The 17015-nt window shown below is 38.7% G+C and overlaps 1 protein-coding gene across 2 annotated transcripts; it reads right to left on the reverse strand.

Moving 5' to 3' along the window:
- Positions 1–4861: 4861 nt before the first annotated feature.
- LOC308689631 (uncharacterized protein) lies at positions 4862–14851 on the reverse strand. Of its 2 annotated transcripts, XM_081363452.1 has the most exons (4): positions 14763–14850; positions 14357–14517; positions 13980–14122; positions 4862–6164 (listed from the first exon to the last, which is right to left on the reverse strand). In XM_081363452.1, exons 3-4 carry the CDS (start codon positions 14062–14064, stop codon positions 5119–5121), a joined length of 1131 nt encoding a protein of 376 aa, XP_081219578.1. In that variant the 5' UTR covers positions 14065–14122; positions 14357–14517; positions 14763–14850; the 3' UTR covers positions 4862–5118. The 2 variants fall into 2 exon arrangements, with proteins under 2 accessions (XP_081219578.1, XP_081219579.1); XM_081363453.1 differs by lacking the exon at positions 14357–14517 and having other exon boundaries at positions 14763–14851.
- Positions 14852–17015: the final 2164 nt, after the last annotated feature.

The following is a 17015-nucleotide window of genomic DNA, read 5'->3' on the forward strand; positions in this document are numbered from 1 at the left end:
ATGGTTTGTGTTGGATAGGTATCGGATCATATTTTTTTCTCCCTGGCCTATCAGGTGCGCAGTCTGCCTTCACCTTTGACATAAAATAAATCAACAACAAAACGAAAGTAAAAGACAGCAGCCCCTCACGGACGACTGCTGTCACACTATAACGCATTATAGTCCTTCACGTCTAATGCGATCTCAAAATTCCGGCCAGTTGATAGCACCAAATTTAGCATTTAGCACCAAAACTTTGGAACAATCTTCCTAACATTGTCCGGGAAGCAGACACACTCTGTCAGTTCAAAGCTAGACTAAAAACACATCTCTTTGACCTAGCATACACATAACACATTATAGACTTCTATAATTCCATATTAGGCTGCATAGATTAGGTCAGCTGGAACCGGGAACACTTCCCATAAATCCTGATGTACTCGTTACATCATAAGAAGAATGGCGTCTACGCTAATATTAGTCTCTCTGTTTATACCGAGGTTTACCGCAGTCCGCCGGATCCAGGCCGTATCCAGATCTGATGAAGGACCAGCGCCTGGACGTGACGACAACGCAGTGCTGAAGTGTCAACTAGTCTCTCCTCTTCCGCCGGATCCAGGCTGTATCCAGATCCGATGAAGGACCTGCACCTGGACGCGACGACAACGCAGTTCTGAAGTGTCAACCAGTCTCTGAACTGAAGTGAGGTGGACCCCGGCCGTATCCAGATCAGATGTTGGATCTGCACCTGGACCCAACCATGACGCATCCTTAAGTGCCAGCCTCATGAGCCCTGTGAAGGCCTCATCGACACAACCAATGTGACTTCTGACCTGTAATGCTGCCTGGATCATAATCATACACTGTTCGCTCGTTGCCAAAGGAGAACTGAGCGACTGAGCCTGGTTTCTCCCAAGGTTTTTTTTCTCCATTCTGTCACCTGATGGAGTTTTGGTTCCTTGCCACTGTTGCCTTGGCTTTTGGCTTGCTCAGTTGGGGACATTTAATATTCAACAATATTATTGATCTGACTTATTTAGGGTTGGACGATGATGCAATTTTCTTCTAGAAACAAACTTTGTTGTATTATTTTCATGTCATCAATGTGAAGCTGCTTTGATACAATCTGTATTGTAAAAAGCGCTATATAAATAAAGGTGACTTGACTTGACCTTTGGCACCTTTGCCACACCTATCCAAGAGGTCTGTGATGTGGCTGGCTAGGCCACTGCACACATTCACAAGATTTTACAGTCTGGACCTCCCCTTCTACGTCGGGTGCACAAGTGCTTTCATCTTAAGTTGTGCCTGAGACAGTTTCAGACTAGGGCATGCAGGGATCATTGTGGCATAGAGGGTATTTGTTTCCCAAAGTGTCGTCATCGAGACAGAGTTCCCTCGAAAGGGAAGGTCTCGTATTAAGACTAACCCTTGATCTCTGAGAAGGGAACGAGACACTGCGTTTGCTCAGACACTGAGCAAAACAAACGTCATAGTGCACAGTCCTGGTGGCAAGCTGGAGTGTATGGGCCAACTGAGAACAAAAGTAAGAGTGAAAAAAAATGTATCTGATGAATGCTATTGTGGTGAGAGGAGCTAATGTTGGAAATCTGCTGGGACGCAGTACTGCAATTCAAATGGGGCTAATAAAAAGAATAGATGAAATAAGAGAGAGTTTGTTTAGGTCTTTGGGACTGATGCATTGCAAACCAGTTAAAATAATGCTCAAAAGTTCAGCTGAGCCATACAGTGTTCATGTAGCTCGTAGAGTACCAATCCCAATGCCCCAAATCAAACAACAACTGGATAGAATGGAGCAGCTGGGCTTGATTGAAGAAGTTTCCGAGCCCACCCCATGGTGTGCCCCAATGGTATCAGTCACCAAAAGGAATGGAGACATTAGGATATGCGTCAACCTCAAACTACTGAATGAAGCCGTCATTCGCGAAAAGTATGTTCTGCCAACCTTGGATGACATCACTTCTAAACTGGAAAGTTTTTTTCCAGTCTGGACGCGGCCAGTGGTTTCTGGCAGATTCTGCTAGATGACGCCAGCAAGAGGTTGACTACTTTCATTACCCCCTTTAAGAGGTACTGCTTTTGTCGTTTGCCGTTCGGCATAACTAGTGTTCCAGATATATTCAGAATCACATGGCTGAGCTACTTCGGAATGTCAAGGGAGTATGCTGCTACATGGATGACATCTTGGTATATGGTCATGCGCATAAAGAACATGACTATAGACTTGAAGTACTGAAGGCCATTCATGCCTCAGGGCTGAAGCTAAAGAAGGAAAAATGCATCTTTGGTCAAAAGGAACTGGGTTTTGTGGGACATAGTCTCTGTCAAGAGGGCATCAGGCCCAACCCGGACAAGGACTGGGCTATTCGGGACCTCAACATTTGACAGAGTTAAAGCGGATGCTGGGTATGATTAATTACCTTTGCTGTTACCTGCCACACAGCGCTACTGTGCTACAGCCATTGAATGAGCTACTAAGAGCCAATGCAGTGTGGAGATTGGATAAGAGTCAAGAGGAGGCGTTAGCAAAAGTGAAAGAAATGTTGGTTGCGGCCCCAGTGCTGGCATATTACGACATGAACAAGCCAACAGTTGTGACTGCCAATGCTAGCAGTTCTGGAATAGGGGGCGCACTGCTTCAAGAGCATGATGGGAAGATGCTTCCAGTGGCCTTTTGCTCCCGTACTCTCACAGCTGTGGAGAAGCGCTACGCCCAAATCAAAAAGGAGTGTTTGGCTTCGGTTTGGACATGTGAAAAGCTGTCACGATATCTCTGTGGTTTGGATTCCTTCAAAGTACTCACTGATGACAAACCTCTAGTTCCATTGATGAACCAGAAAAAACATGACGAGGTCCCCATTCGCTGTCAGTGACTCCTAATTAGGATGATGCGCTTCAACCCAGTGCCAGTGTATACCCCGGGAAAGTCTCTGCTTTTAGCAGACACGCTGTCCAGACAACCCTGGCCAACTCAGAACCCTCAGACCTCGAAGAGGAAGTCGAGGCCTACATAGCTGGAGTTGAGAAGCACTTGCCAGCTTCTTCTCAGAAGCTACAGCAGATAGCTGATGCTACGAAAGCAGATGAGGAGCTGCAAAGTGTGCTTAAATATGTTCGGCAAGGGTGGCCTAAACATGTAAAAGTGGTGCCTGTCGATTTGCGAGTCTACCTTAGCCAACAGGGTTTTTTGAGCGAGTCGACAGGGCTTCTCTTGCACGGGTCAAGAATCATGATCCCAATAAAAATGAGAGATGAAGTACTCGCTCGCATTCATGAAGGCCACTAAGGACTTTGCAAGTGTTGTGAGCGGGCTCGTCTGTCAGCATGGTGGCTGGGCATTAGCACTGATCTAAAATGCAATGTGAGTCAATGTCAGTTGTGTCAGATTAATAGGCCAACTCAACGAAAGGAGTCATTGCTGGTGACAAAGTTACCCCCAGGTCCATGGAGATACCTTGGAGAGAGGGCTGTTCAGACAGCAAAGAAGATTCTGAAGCAGGATGACCCTTTCTTGGCCCTTCTCGCATATAGGGCAACTCCAATAGCAGCTACAGGGTGCAGTCCATCGTAACTTCTCATGGGTAGGCACCTCAGTACTACAGTTCCAGTGACAGCAAGTAGCTTGACCCCAGAATGGCCTGACTTGCAAAGAGTGAAAGCTAAGGATCACAGAGTGAAGGAATCTTACAGATACTTCTATAATCGATGACTTGGTGCTAGATCCTTTTCGCCACTACGTCCTGGGGACTCTGTGCGCCTAAAGTTGGATGGTGAAAAGGAGTGGACAACAAAAGGGATTGTAAGTCATCAAGCTGAACAGCCGAGGTCATACTATGTGTCAACTGACCATGGAGAACTTTGCAGGAATCGCAAACATCTCCAAGCCATTCCAGGGAGTACAGCTACTCAACATGAACAAGATCTACCGACTGTACAACGGATGCTGAGGAAGGTAACCTGCCCGTGGTTCCAATTGATCAATTATCCGAGGCAAATCAGGAAACATCTGTTCCTTCCTTAGAACCTTCTGCTGCTATGCCCCGTACTCCACAACACATTATGTCGCCCTAGATGACACGCTGTGGGTGTGTGATAAGAAAGCCTTAGCATTACCAGTCATAATACAGAATCAAAGTACAGAAAGTGTTTGATGAGTGCATCACAGAGACTTTATATGTGGAAAATATTGTTTGCATAATTTTTTTTTAAGTTTATGATGTTCACAGCAGTGTGCCTGAACTTGTGTTTTAATTTTGCTTTTGTTAAAAACAATAGTATTTGAGTTAGTAACAAGTTTTCTCATTGGTCATTATGTATGTGCATGTACATTCAAGGAAGTGTTCAGTAAAAACAGTCGAAACATGCAAGGTCTAGTGTGGTTTCTGCATGAAACCAAAGTACAGTATTCAATACATTTTGAGAACTCTAGTGTGTTTTTGTTTTATTTCTTATAGCCTATGTGCATTTGTATATCTGGGCCACATATCCATAGGCCAGGACACACCTGTAAAAGAGATTTTTAATCTCATTGAGGTCTTCTAATAAAATTAAGGCTAAATAAAATTAAATATGCGTTGACAATTTTTATGGATCACCTCACATCATTGCCATATGAATAGCGTGCGCTGTCAGTAGGTGTTCACATTAGCAGTAATGAGCTAACACAAGAATGACTGGAAATCTCTCTTTTTTAATACAGATTGCATAAAAAGAGAATAATTGTTTTCAATTGAATTAGATAATTCTAAAGTAGACGTGAATATTTCTATATATATATTGTTCATGTCTGTGTGACAAGTATTCGCTGAGTTTTGTTTAGTTTTTGTGACACGCACCAGAAAAAAAGTTCACAGAGACAGCAGAAAGCACACTCAGTTTTGTTTATTTTACAAAAGCACAATTTTTTGTTTTGATTGTTGGTGAACACATAAAAAAAGACCCTTTACAGTTTCGCATGAAGTATTGCTTTTATCTGTATGACCATAAATGCCAGAGTACTTTAAGTCGATTTTGCTGCTATGTGAAAAAGTCCAGCAGAATGCTCTGGCGTGTTATTCAACCCCAAAGGATTCAAGTGTCCTTTTAGGTGTCAGTTTAGACTGAAAATTTTTCAACATTTCATGAGTGAATTCTCAAGTGGTAGTTAAGGGTTCCTTTATGTTTGAAGCTCTTTCCACACTGATCACATGTGAACGGCTTTTCTCCGGTGTGAATGTTCATGTGATACTCAAGGTTTGTTTCTGTGGTGAAGCTCTTTCCACACTGATCACATGTGAAAGGCCTCTCTCCGTTGTGAATTCTCATGTGGACTTTAAGGTTTCCTTTTTGAGTGAAACTCTTTCCACACTCTTGACAGTAGAAAATCTTCCCTCCAGTGTGAATTCTCATGTGGCCTTTAAGATGTCCTTTTTGAGTGAAACTCTTTCCACACTGTTGGCAGGTGAACGCCTTCTCTCCAGTGTGAATTCTCATGTGTTTTTTAAGGTTTCCTTTATCAGTGAAGCTCTTTCCACACAATTTGCAGTTAAAAGGCTTCTCTCCGGTGTGAATTCTCATGTGGCCTTTAAGATGTTCTTTTTGAGTGAAACTCTTTCCACACTGTTGGCAGATGAACGCCTTCTCTCCAGTGTGAATTCTCATGTGGACTTTAATGTTTCCTTTATCAGTGAAGCCCTTTCCACACAATTTGCAGGCAAAAGGCTTCCCTCCAATGTGAGTACTCATGTGGGTCCTAAGGTGTCCTTTTTCATCAAAGCTCATTCCACACTGTTGGCAGGTGTGAGGCTTCTCTCCAGTGTGAATTTTCATGTGGACTGTAAGATGTCCCTTTTCTGTAAAGCTCTTTTCACACAGTTGGCAGGTGTAAGGCTTCTCTCCAGTGTGAATTTTTACATGTCTGTTACGGCCGTTTATTTTTGTGAAACTCTTTCCACACTGATTACATTTGAATGGCTTTGCTCCAGTATGAATTTTCATGTGGACTTTGTGTTGTTTTTCAGTGAAACTCTTTCCAGTCTTTTGAGGGACTTTTTGTGAGGAAATCTTTTCAGTCTGTGAGCAACTAAAAGACTTTTCTCCATTTATGAAATCATGATGTTTCCCATACTGATCCTTCTCTTCCATTTCATTTAGTTCTTGACTCTCCAATTTAAATGTCGTCAGATCTAAAAGAGACAAATACAAGTTAACCAGAGTTTAATGCCACAAAACATCAGACATCAAGACATTAACACATTTAAGGCATCAAAACCAAAAACATGTATACTAAATCCTAAACCCACTAGGCTACTGAAAGAGGTGTTACCTGTAATCTCAATATTTGTTACTCTTTGCTTTCTTTAGGGCAAATTTCAAAATCTTTTTCCATCATGTTTGGATTTTATGTGTTCACGAGAATACTTTTTGTGCGTCAATAAAACAAAATAACGACTTTATTCAACAATTTCTTCTCTTCCATATCAGTCTCCGACGCGCATTCACGAGAGCACCACGACACATGCGTCGGAACTGTGGTCCTGTACGCAGGAGTGAACGACATCAGGCTGCGCCAGTCGGAGGTTCTGAAGAAAGACTTCAGGAATCTGATCGATACGGTATGCAGCACATCGCCTGAAAAAACGATCATTGTGTCAGGACCGCTTCCCACATACCGACAAGGGCATGAAAAGTTCAGTTGATTATTCGCGCTAAATGAATGGTTAATGTCATGGTGCAATGAGCAGAAACTGCTCTTTGTAAATAATTGGAATCTGTTTTGGGAACATCCTAGGCTCTTCCGCGCTGATGGCTTACACCCAAGTAGAATCGGAGCAGATCTTCTGTCTGATAACATCTCCAAGATGTTAAATACCGTTTGACTAGTAACCAAAAGTCCAAATTACAGTCTCTGCTGCACCAACTTAATTGATATAAATACTAGTGTAGAACATTGCATAGAAACTGTGTCTATTCCTCGTTTAGTGAGATCAAATAATAAATCTACTGCAGGATCTAGGAAAAATCTAATTGTTATTAAAACAGAAAATCTCGCTATTAGTGAACAAAAACAATTTCTAAAGCTAGGTCTTCTAAACATTAGATCACTCACACCCAAGGCAGTTATTGTAAATGAAATAGTCACAGATAATAGCATTGATGATTTTTAGGTTTTACGTTTTAGGATTGACGATTTAATTATATCATATGGAACCGATCCAACCGATATAGATATTATACCGCAAAGTGATGATGTTACTGACCATCACATGGTAACTTGCATATTACGTACTGCTGTAATATGTCATGCTGCGCCGCGTTATCGACCAGGCAGAACAATCCTCCCATCCACCATAGATAATTTCTCAAATTGCTTATCCGATCTGTCTCAGCTGCTCAGTGAACCCAGACAAACAGATGAACTAGAATAACTAACTAGCACTATGAGCACCATTCTCTCCAGAACATTGGATAATGTTGCACCCGTTAAATTAAAAAAGGTCAGAGAGAGCACCATGGTACAACAATACTACGCATGTTCTAAAGAGAGAAACCCATAATTTAGAGTGTAAATGGAAACAAACTAATTTAGAGGTCTTTAGAATCGCGTGGAAAGACAGTATGTCACGTTACAAAAGGCCCTAAAAGCGGCCAGGGCTGAGCACCTCCGCAAACTAATAGAAAATAACCAAAACAATCCAAGGTTTTTATTTAACACCGTGGCTAGACTAACAAATAAACAAGCGTCACCTGAACAAAATATCCCGTTACAGTTTAGTAGTAATGATTTCATGAACTTCTTCACTGAGAAAATAGAAAGCATCAGAACCACAATTGTAAACGTTCAATCTTCAATCGCGCCTTATAATTCAGCCTCAATTATCACCCCACAAGAACAATTACAGTGCTTTGCAACTATAGAACAAAAAGAGTTAAATAAACTTATCACTTCATCTAAAACAACAACATGTTTATTAGATCCTATACCAACTAAACTACTGAAAGAAGTGTTACCTATAGTGGAAGAGCCTCTCCTCAATATTATTAACTCATCTTTAACTTTAGGTCATGTTCCAAGAACATTTAAATTGGCAGTTATAAAACCACTCATTAAGAAACCACAATTAGATCATAATAACCTAGCAAATTATAGACCCATTTCAAATCTTCCATTTATGTCTAAAATATTAGAAAAAGTTCTGTCCGCTCAACTGGGCTCTTTCTTGTAAGAAAATGACATCTATGAAAAGTTTCAGTCTGGTTTTAGGCCGCACCATAGCACTGAAACTGCGCTTGTTAAAATCACAAATGATTTACTCTTAGCTTCTTACCAAGGCTGTATCTCAATACTAGTTTTACTTGATCTTAGAGTTGTGTTCGATACTATAGATCACACAATACTCTTAGATCGACTACAAAATTATACTGGTGTTCAAGGACAAGCATTAAGCTGGTTCAGATCATACTTATCTGACCGCTACCATTTTGTCTATTTAAATGGAGAAAAATCGATCATAACTCCAGTAAACTATGGAGTGCTGCAAGGATCTGTGTTAGGCCCTCTGTTATTCTCAATATATATGCTGCCACTTGGAAATATTATAAGGAAACATGGAATTAGTTTCCATTGTTATGCTGATGACACTCAAATATATATTTCATCACAGCCGGATGAAAACGCTAAATTATCCAAATTGACAGAGTGTGTTAAAGATATAAAAGATTGGATGACGCGTAATTTTCTTTTATTAAATCCAGACAAGACAGAGGTTATACTTATCGGTTAAAAAAAACGCCCACAAAACCTCTCACAATACAATTTTAACATAGTAGGATGCCCTGTTACTTTATCCTCTACAGTAAAAGACCTGGGTGTTATATTAGATTGCAACCTGTCTTTTGAAAATCATATTTCATATGTTACAAAAACAGCCTTTTTCCACCTTAAAAACATTGCTAAGCTACGTAATATGCTATCTGTTTCTAATGCAGAAAAGTTAGTTCATGCGTTTATGACCTCGAGACTAGATTACTGTAATGCTTTATTAGCTGGTTGTCCTGCATCCTCAATAAACAAGCTACAGTTAGTCCAAAATGCCGCCGCTAGAGTTCTTACTAGATCAAGAAAATATGATCATATAACACCGATTTTAACATCACTACATTGGTTACCTATAAAGTCTCGTATTAACTACAAGGTATTGCTACTGACTTATAAATCCCTAAACGGCTTAGCTCCAAGTCTATTTAACGGACCTTCTATCGCCCTATAATCCATCGCGCTCTTTAAGATCACTAAATTCGAGGTTTTTGGTCATACCTAGGATATCCAGATCCACCAAAGGAGGGAGAGTTTTTTCACATTTAGCTCCAAAACTCTGGAATAGCCTTCCTGATACTGTTCATTGCTCAGACTCGCTCTCCCAGTTTAAAACTAGATTAAAGACGCATCTCTTCAGCCAGGCATTCATATAATATTTTTAATCTTACAGTTAAATCTGGCCTCTAGTTCATAAACGCCAGAGGAGAACTGGCCCCCGACTGAGCCTGGGTTCTCCCAAGGTTTTTTTTCTCAATTAGGCCACCTGATGGAGTTTAAGGTCACCATTAGGTCACTTAATGGAGTTTTTTGGTTCCTTGCCACTGTTGCCTTTGGCTTGCTCAGTTGGGGATATTTTGGGGATATTTAATTTTATCAATCAATAAATTCCACTAGAAACAAACCTTGTTGTATTATTTTAATTTAATACTGTGAAGCTGCTTTGATACAATCTGTATTGTGAAAAGCGCTATACAAATATACTTGACTTGACTTGACTTACCCTGTGTGAGTTTCTGTGTTTAAAGGGACACTAGGTAACTTTTTAACCTTAACTGAACAGCTTCGGAGTCAGTGGAATGGTTATATTACTTATTTCGGGTTGAATGGTGGTGGTTTCGCACCCCCCGGTGCCCGAGAGCGGAAAAAAATAACTTGCAACTTTGGGCCGGCGGGTCGGCGGCCTCGCCGTCAGGAAGTATCGCAGGATATCTGATAATAGGCAATATCAGACGCGCAAAATGTTGCAAATATCATGATCGAGCTAGAAAAAACGTTCTGATGTTTTCTTAGACAAGCAAAGGTAAACCATCATTCTACCAGATGAACTTATAGACCTTGCTAATATAACTTTAGACAAATATTAGCCTCCGATATATATATATACATTTTTTTATGCTCATGCCCATTCTCCCAAAAACAAACAAACACGAAAGCAGTAGTTCGCCTCGTTCATATCGTTCGTTCCCGGTAAAAATACTAGTATGCATGACAACACAATAAAAAAAAAATAAAAAAAAAATCGCCATCAGTTGGAAATAAAGTATTGCTTTACTTGCCTCTGTAGACATAACTGGTTTTGAAATAGCCGGTTCCTATGCACAGCTGGGTTGCTCGTGGCGAGGGGGGGGGGACAACAGTTCGTTTTTACGACAGAGTGTTTGAAAGCATTTACTACCAGACACTAGGGGGAGCTTCGTAGAGAAAAAACACTCATACTTGCCTAGTGTCCCCTTTAATGATGATCACATTATATGAAGATCCACACGATTGCGAATGTGACATTGATTTTATACAACAGTCAACAAACGAAATATTAATATTAAGTGATGTTCATTTTCAACACAGTTGCAGTTGTCCATATTTTTTTTTTTACAACAAAATAATAGCTCCAACGAAAGCCACAGCAGAACTGCAGCACACAACAGTATTTGTGAATGAATCTGTGGCTTTGAACAAATCATTAGAGTCAGTGATTCAATGATTAATTCATACATACAGCCACTTGCTTCATTACTGAGTGAATGAATGACTCTATGACTCTCCACCTACTGACGGTTTTAATTCAATATTTAAAAGCATCACTTTGTTTTTACCATCATTGCATATTTCTCTATTGAACATTTATTATGAACATTCATTATTTAAAGCATTATTTATTTTCTAAAGGTATTTGTAAAGGTAAAAATGGAAAAATCGATTTAAGGGGGCAAATATTATAGTTTATATTTACTAAAGAAACAACTTCTGCATATAAAATCTGCATATTTGTGTGTGTAATTGACCGTTTAGGCACGTATCCGAAGCCCAAAGTATGTAGCCTGTACTTCGCTTGTTCGTGTTTCACTCCGTCTGGGAGCGTGCGCCCAGAAAGCCTTCTGAGGAACAGCGCGAGTTCTCTTTTAACAGCTTAATATGCAGCTTTACAACTCTTTTTAAAATCAAGCATGGCTGCATTTTATGACAGTCACGTTACATGATTCGACTGATTTTGACATTAACTCTTTCTCAGACATTGACAAGATTTTCTATCATTCATAACATAACACTTTCCCGCCATTGACAGTATTTTCCGGCAACCTTTGTTTTCACTGTTATACAGTAAGGAGCGCTATTACGCATCTTCTGAAAGAGAACAGAATCTCCCAATCAAAACACAGATGAATGAAGAAGAAGAGACAAGCGATTGAAGCAGTGAGTATATTTTAACCTATCATCAAGCATTAATCAGCATAGAAAACAAAGTTTTTTTTATCATTACTAAATGACATCTCAAACCCAAGGAGAGTTATAAGACGCACTTGTGTTTTGATAATCGTTTTGAAACTGAACCAGATGTTAAAACATTTCCTCCGCTTTTTGTTGAAAATTCATTCTAACCCACACAAAAGCAGCACTCTAGCAAAGGATTCAAGTTAAAAATAGCCTAAATATAAAGTTATGAAACTTAATTTTCCCCTTAACCCAAAGACTGCCCTTTTGATACACACCCTCAAATTAATTATATCTCATGTTTAACCACAAAGTAAATAAGAGCCGGTGGGAAATTCCGTTTATATATGAGTCACATATATTAAAGTTCTAAATAACTACAATCTCACCTAAAAATTCCTACAACTGCATTCAATAGGGCTTTGTAAAAAAATATAGATTTCTCGATTTTAATCGATTCTCATTTTTACGAGCATCGATTTTTAAGCATCGATTAGTCATCCTGTTTTCAGTTGATGAATGAATGGAACATTGTTGCGCGCATCCCATCCAATAAATCACAAAAATCTTTGTGCTTTGTATGAAACAAAGTCTCAGATTTCAAATTACGTCCATTTTCTTACGAAATTCAAAAACATAAATACCGTTTTGGCGCTGTGGCGTGAGATCGCTCTGGCTCAGCTCAGCTCAAGAGAAGCAGAAGCACATGACCTTCTCTTCCACCTTAATAACACCAGTTACAGCGCGAAATAAACATGAATGAGCATCTGAAAGTGTGTTAAAAGACAGAGTACAACTTATCGAAGTCCGTATCATGTGACATAGAATCGCTCAATCAGTGTTTCAACCCTGGAAAGACGTTAGTAAAACTACATTTGTCATGTAACGTCACATTTACCTCAGAAAAAAACATATCCAGTGACCATAAACTCGTTAGTCAGCTAGAAAAATTAACTCTAGAGAGGAGCATGTTGTTAAATATATGCACCATATTACATATTCATTATAATTTTTTATGTTCTTCAATATTTAATCCATGTTTGAATAAATCTGGAAAGTTTTTATGACAGCCACCATTTAAATTTTTATATAATTTCATATAACTTTATTATTATAAAAATAAATAAAAGTGTATTTTAAGTGTTTGTATACAAATCAGTTAATTTTTACCTTCAATATTATAGTAGGCTAATGAAGCCTATAAGCTACAACTGACTCCCATAGTTTACAATAATAGTTAACACTAAAAGTGCCAGAATTCCATAACTACTAGAACTGCCTCAAGCGGTCATTTTGACCGCTAGATTCCAAACTCATATCTTTAATGATAAATACCCAATAGATAGATTAATGCATTTATTGTATTAGGATATCTTTTAAAAACAAACCAACACCAAACTGTACATTTAAACAAGTTTAATTATACATTTATAAATAATAATATCCGTAGATGTCCTGAACAAAATGACGGAGTATAGCCTATGTTTTCATGTTTCCACTGTTCGATCGCGCCCGCGCCTTAGACACACATACACACACACACACACACACACACACACACACACACACATTCCAGCATTGCAATCTTGACATTGCAGCCTGTTCATTATAGCCATAATAAAATATAATAATAAAACAGTCAACCTAACATATAAAAATTCCACTGCTCTGTTTATATAGTCAGTAGCCTACTACAATTCGTACCATTTTTGCGCGTGTGAAGAGGATGATTTTTTCCGTCAATATTGGAACGTGAGTGAAGTACAAAGCCTGTAATAAAGAATAGTTTACCACCCAAATACATCGCAAATGTTGAAACATTTTTATTCTAATTAGAGAGTTACGTGAGCCCAACGCCACTTACTTTCACTTTCGCTTTAAAGTACCTATTTCATTTTGGCTTGTTTATAGTTATTTTTTCATTCTTGTTCTGTTCTGAATATCATTACATTTAAATGATTTCACCACATTTTATTGTTGTGTATATTTGTATATGTATAATAATACCGCGAAATTCAGTGCGGTCCACCTGACCGTCTATGGCCGAAATAGGTAAATATGTTCATTTGGTTTTTTGCCTTATGTGTAATTTATATGAAAAACATTTTAAATGAAAATACAGACAAAGTCAGGAAAAGTCAGGTACCAGCAGGATTTTATTTTTTCAACAAAGTTATTGCAGATATAAAATTCAAAATGGTCAAAATGACCGTCATGGCAGTTCTAGTGTTAAGAGATTTGTTTTCCTTGAGAATATTTGCCATGTATTGTACCTGATATCCAAAATAATCAATATTGAATCGAATCGAAATCAAATCGAATTGCAAGCTTGTGAATCGAAATCGAATCGAAATAAGTCAAATAAAACCACTTTAATTAGGACACTCTTCAAAAATATATCACTCATTTCTGTAGAGCTGGACATTTTAATAAAGATCAAATAACTGAGTTCAGCTTTGAGAATGAAACTGACCTGTTTGTTCCTCGGTTTCTTCTTGTTTCACACTGAATGTGTCTTCAATCTTGAAGTCTTCACTCTCCTCTTTAATATACGGCATCTTTATAATAGATCTCAGTCGCTTCACCAGGAGTTTTTCTGTTCAGTAGTTCAGTTCACTGGTAAGAGAGTCAGTCAGTCTGAGAGTTAATGGACTTTAATGATCTGATTAGAAAAAAAGAAAGAAAAAAAGAAAACACTCCAAACTAGCACTAAAATTTTATAAAATAACACAAATTACACAGTTGGTTTATATTTAGACAATATAATATGTAAAATATATATATTTTTCTTTGTAGATTACATTTAAAAGATTATAACATTTGCAGCTGGTTAGTAAAAGTTGTCATTACTTGTTTGTGTTTGTAGATCTTGTTTACACTGTTTGACCAGCAGGAGTCGTCCGTGTTTGAGGTGATTCGAGCGAGTCGACACAGTGAATCATTCTGTGTAGCTTTGATTGAGTCAGTTGACCCTTGAGTTTCAAAAGCTCCGTTTCTCTCATCACTACTTGCTAGTAGTGGGATTCATGTTAATAATAAACTAATTCACGATGTAGGGAGCAAAATGAAACACACCTTTTCTGCTACTCATGTATGGATTTGCTTAACTTGCGCAAATAACGTTCAATAATGTTAGATAACTCATTTAAATGTTACATTCAAAATGAATTAACTTATTTTACATAACCTGTAAAATATATTAAATCGATTCACCAGTTTGCATTCATTTAAACACTTTAAAATGCTTAAAACAAACCTTTCTTCAGCCGAATCACAACATATGCAGGAGCGCGGCGCTGCCTTATGACGTCATACCTCAACTCCAAAACAAAAGTCCTGAAACCAAAAGCGGCATTGGTAAAATACACATTTAAATTAATCTTAATCACTAATAACTTCCACTTAAAAAGTCTAAACTACATCGACTATGTGAGATTCTGTAAATGGCTCTAATAACACTAATGTTTGAGAGCAGAAAACATTTACAAGGAGTGGGCAACTGTTTTCAATAACAAACCAATTATTTCTTGATGCATTTTTTGTGTGTGTGGAAACGAAAGATTGACAAACCGTTTTTGATAAAGCTCTAATTAAAATAAAAAACATCCTGGCCACGGACTAAAAAAAATGCAACAACCATTGAGTAACATTTTATAAATTGTTATCAACATGTTATCAATTGTGGAAAATTAATGCAATTGTGCTCAATTAAATAACAAAAATAATTTATTTTTAATTAAATTGATTGTGTGTGTCTGCTTTATTTTCCTTATAGTGGATGAGTGTGGTGGAAATCTCTCACTGTTTTACACACATGAACAACATTTATATTATTTTTTGGCAACACTTTACAATAAGGTTTTATTTGTTACATTAGTTAACTACTTTAGAGACAGTGTAGCATATGACAGTAGCAACAGCTGAGAAGATTTGAGTCTGTGGTGACCAGGTCCACCTCACACAAACTTCCTTTCTTCCATTCTTTCTCTTTACTACTACTACAACACACACACGTTATTTTTTTACACCTTATAAAACAAGATACATGGCACCCTGATTTTTTGCTGACTTACATGGACATGTGTCCTAGAAGACAAAAAAAACTTGTTCTTGATCTTCTTCGCAAGTTTTCAACAACTTAGTACCGTAAGATTGCAATGAAACATCCTCGCTGGTAATAAAGAAACAATACCTCCCCTTCATTAAAGAGGCCTCTGAGGGGTGGCAACTAAGCAGTTAAGCAAGTAAAAAAAAAACACACAAGTTTTAACCATGTTAATGTTTTGTATTTAATATTTTGAAGTGCTTTAAAACAATGTGAACAGCAGTACCGTAAAACTTCAAATAATAGCCCGGGCTTCTATTTACCCAAATTGCCGACCTGCACCGGCTTGTATTTGAGACAGGCGTCTATAAGAGACAGGCCTTTAATTTAGTGTTGAGATGTTCAAGCATGACAGTAGGAGGTTACCACATTATATTATGTTTTATTTATAATTAATTTGAATGTGTTTAACAAATCATTTAATGTAAGAAATGTCTTTGGCTATTAGCAGCATTAAAAAAAAAAAAAAAAAAAAATGAAACGATGTGACAGCAATGGGCAGAACAATATAACTTACCGCTAAACGAATGTGTTTAACAAATCATTTAGTGTAAGAAATGTCTTAGATTATTGGCAGCATGAAAAACGAAACGATGTGACAGCAATGGGCAGAACAATATTAGTAATAAGTTACCTCTAAAATCCATCGAGCATATGAACTTGTTGCCCGAAACACATCAACAAGAAAGAATGAAGGCTACCCTGTAAAACAACTGCATTCATGTGATAGAAAATTACTCTATTCATCACTATCATCATCCCCGCGATCCTCAATTACAAGTTCATTAGCGAATTCCTCCTCCACGTCGCTCTCCTCCACTTCTCCCTCTCCAGCCTCCGCTAACTCTGCCTGCACACGGCTCTCCCTCTTTGAAACAATGGATTAGGTGATCCTCACTTCCATCAGAAGCTACTGTTAGGCCACATACCTAAGGATAACATCCCGAAGTTAATATTATCTCCTCTTTCTCCCTCGCACACACACACGCGCGCGTGCAAGCATACCTTAAAGGAATTTTTCAGCCGCTCCGTATCCAGCTTTTCCCACGCTTGAAGTACCCAGGAAACCAACAAGCGACGAGCTGGGGCCCTCATATTTCCTCCAGCTGTGTACTCTTTGTCCACATCCCCTGCCATCCAGTTGTCATAGGACTCGTGCAGGCTGGCTTTGAATGGTTGGTTCCATACGACGTCAGGGGCCTGTATGTACTTTGTACAGCCACCGGGTATCACAGCCGTGGTTATGTTGTAGCCCTTTTTGAGCTCAGCTTTGGTCGCTGCGCTGATATGACAGCGATATGAATCCCAGGCTAGGAGACGAGGGGCGAAGTTGAGCTTTCCCACAACTCTCTGAAGGCAGTCTGCAGTCAGCTCCTCGTTCATCCATCCATTTTTGGATGTGGC

This window comes from Scardinius erythrophthalmus, assembly GCF_964197995.2.
Source record: "Scardinius erythrophthalmus genome assembly, chromosome: 4".
NCBI classification, from domain to species: Eukaryota; Metazoa; Chordata; class Actinopteri; order Cypriniformes; family Leuciscidae; genus Scardinius; species Scardinius erythrophthalmus.

Bases quoted from the DNA above. Each gene is read 5' to 3' on its own strand.
- LOC308689631 (XM_081363453.1), bottom strand. From the start codon at position 14,064: ATGCCGTATATTAAAGAGGAGAGTGAAGACTTCAAGATTGAAGACACA. The intron at 6,165-13,979 runs GTCAGTTTCATT...TGTCTCTTTTAG, and splicing joins AGAAACCGAGGAACAAACAG to ATCTGACGACATTTAAATTG.